At 57.3% G+C, this 1,646-nt stretch overlaps 1 protein-coding gene across 1 annotated transcript in view; it reads right to left on the bottom strand.

The window, feature by feature from the left end:
- Positions 1 to 308: 308 nt before the first annotated feature.
- Positions 309 to 1,646, bottom strand: part of HOXA13 (homeobox A13) — a 60,002-nt gene continuing 58,664 nt past the window's right edge. The window contains exons 8-9 of the mRNA XM_006896133.1: positions 1,189 to 1,640; positions 309 to 553 (exon numbers count right to left, since the gene is read on the bottom strand). Of these exons, the coding sequence (XP_006896195.1) occupies positions 309 to 553; positions 1,189 to 1,640 (697 nt within the window). The remainder of the gene's footprint in view (positions 554 to 1,188; positions 1,641 to 1,646) is intronic.

The raw sequence follows: 1,646 nt of genomic DNA on the forward strand, positions 1-1,646 counted from the left end.
AAATACGTAACTTATCTGAAATTGCATATTTGGGGGTTGGCGTTGACTCTAGAGTTTCTCATTTAAAGGTCTGGTGGGACTGGAACTCTGTCAGTCTTTACCATTTCTTAATGGCTTGGCTTAAAAAAAAAAAAGTTGTAGATTCCACCAAAGAGAAAGAGGTTCTCCTTAAGAAAACAAATGTCAGTGTCTTTCTCTTTCCCTCTCTGGTTCTTCAATTGCTGTTAAGCATGATTGGCATTACCTGAGCAGAGCACTTAGTTCTGAAGCATTTCTTCAAGCTGCCCTCTTGCTCCATTTTTAATCCATTAACTAGTGGTCTTCAGTTTGTTGATGACTTTTTTCTCTTTGACCCTTCTGTTCTGGAACCAGATTGTGACTTGCCGCTCGGACAGATTCGTTGTGGCCGATATCCGCCTCCGTTTGTCCTTGGTAATGAATTTGTTGGTAGCATATTCCCGTTCAAGTTCTTTTAATTGCACCTTGGTGTAAGGCACACGCTTCTTCCTCCCTCGTCGGTAGGAACTGGCATCTGAGGGGTGCGAGACGACGTCTGGAAGACAAGGGAGAAAGCAAGTTATGCGGGCAGCAGACCCCAGCAAGGACACAATCATATCTGAGAGAGTTACCCGCCTAGTCCAGACACACAGCTTTTCCTTTGCCACACGCTGTACGATCTGGATCCGGCCTGCCTCCGAAGTCTGGAGGATGAGTGGCAAGGGGAGAGTCACTTTAGAAAGGCCCAGGGTTCCAACCACCAACCCCCCAGCCTCCCCGGAGCGCGCCTTCTGCTCGACCCTCTAGCCCAGTGGCCCACACCTTGGTGCCCATCTCAGGGGACAATCCTGTGCCTGGCTCTCCCCTATACCCCAAACGCTGACACTGGATGCTACAGGACTGAAAGCCATTTTTTTTGAGAATAAGAGCATTTTGGAGAACTATTTTCCTACCCTTAAGCTAGTGACAAGAGCTGGGGAGGGCGGGGCACAGAGAGTGCAGGAAGCCAGCTGGGATGCCCACAAATCCCCTCATAACCATCCCTCACCCAGGCAGGGCCAGGGGCAGCCCCACTCGGGGCAGGGCAGGGCAGGGCAGCACCAGTCAGCTGGGAGGGAGGCCTGGGGACACAGTCCGCGGGGCGCCCGGCGATCCAGGCACGAGCGGGGCTGGGGAGGGGGTGCCATTTACCCGGCAGAGTGGACTTCCAGAGATGGGGAGGCTGCGCCTGCTCTTTGGGGCAGTACATTTGGCCGTTCCAGCCGTTGGGCAGCGCCCAGGGCTGGTAGCTTTCCATAGGAAGACCCAGGGGCTCGTGGCGCGACTCGCCGGGGCCCCCGAGGCCCGGTACCACCGGCATATCCAGGTAGCCGGGCACAGGCTGGTGGTGGTGATAGGGCCCAGCCGCGTAGCCCTGGTGGTAGAAAGCGAACTCCTTGGCGCGGGAGCTGAACTCCTCGGCCGCGGGGCCGGCGGTGTCCATGTACTTGTCGGCGAAGGCGGCGGCCGAGGCGGGCTGCGCGCACGACTTGATGGCGTTGGGGTGCGGGCCCATGCGGGCGCACGGGTAGTAGCCGCTGCCGAAGTAGCCGTAGGGCAGCGCCGCGGGCCCCGACGAGCTCTGCGCCGCCGCCGAGCAGGGGCTGCAC

The sequence above is a fragment of the Elephantulus edwardii genome, unplaced genomic scaffold (genome assembly GCF_000299155.1).
Source record: "Elephantulus edwardii isolate Elephantulus edwardi_28Jun2011 unplaced genomic scaffold, EleEdw1.0 scaffold00182, whole genome shotgun sequence".
Taxonomy (NCBI): domain Eukaryota; kingdom Metazoa; phylum Chordata; class Mammalia; order Macroscelidea; family Macroscelididae; genus Elephantulus; species Elephantulus edwardii.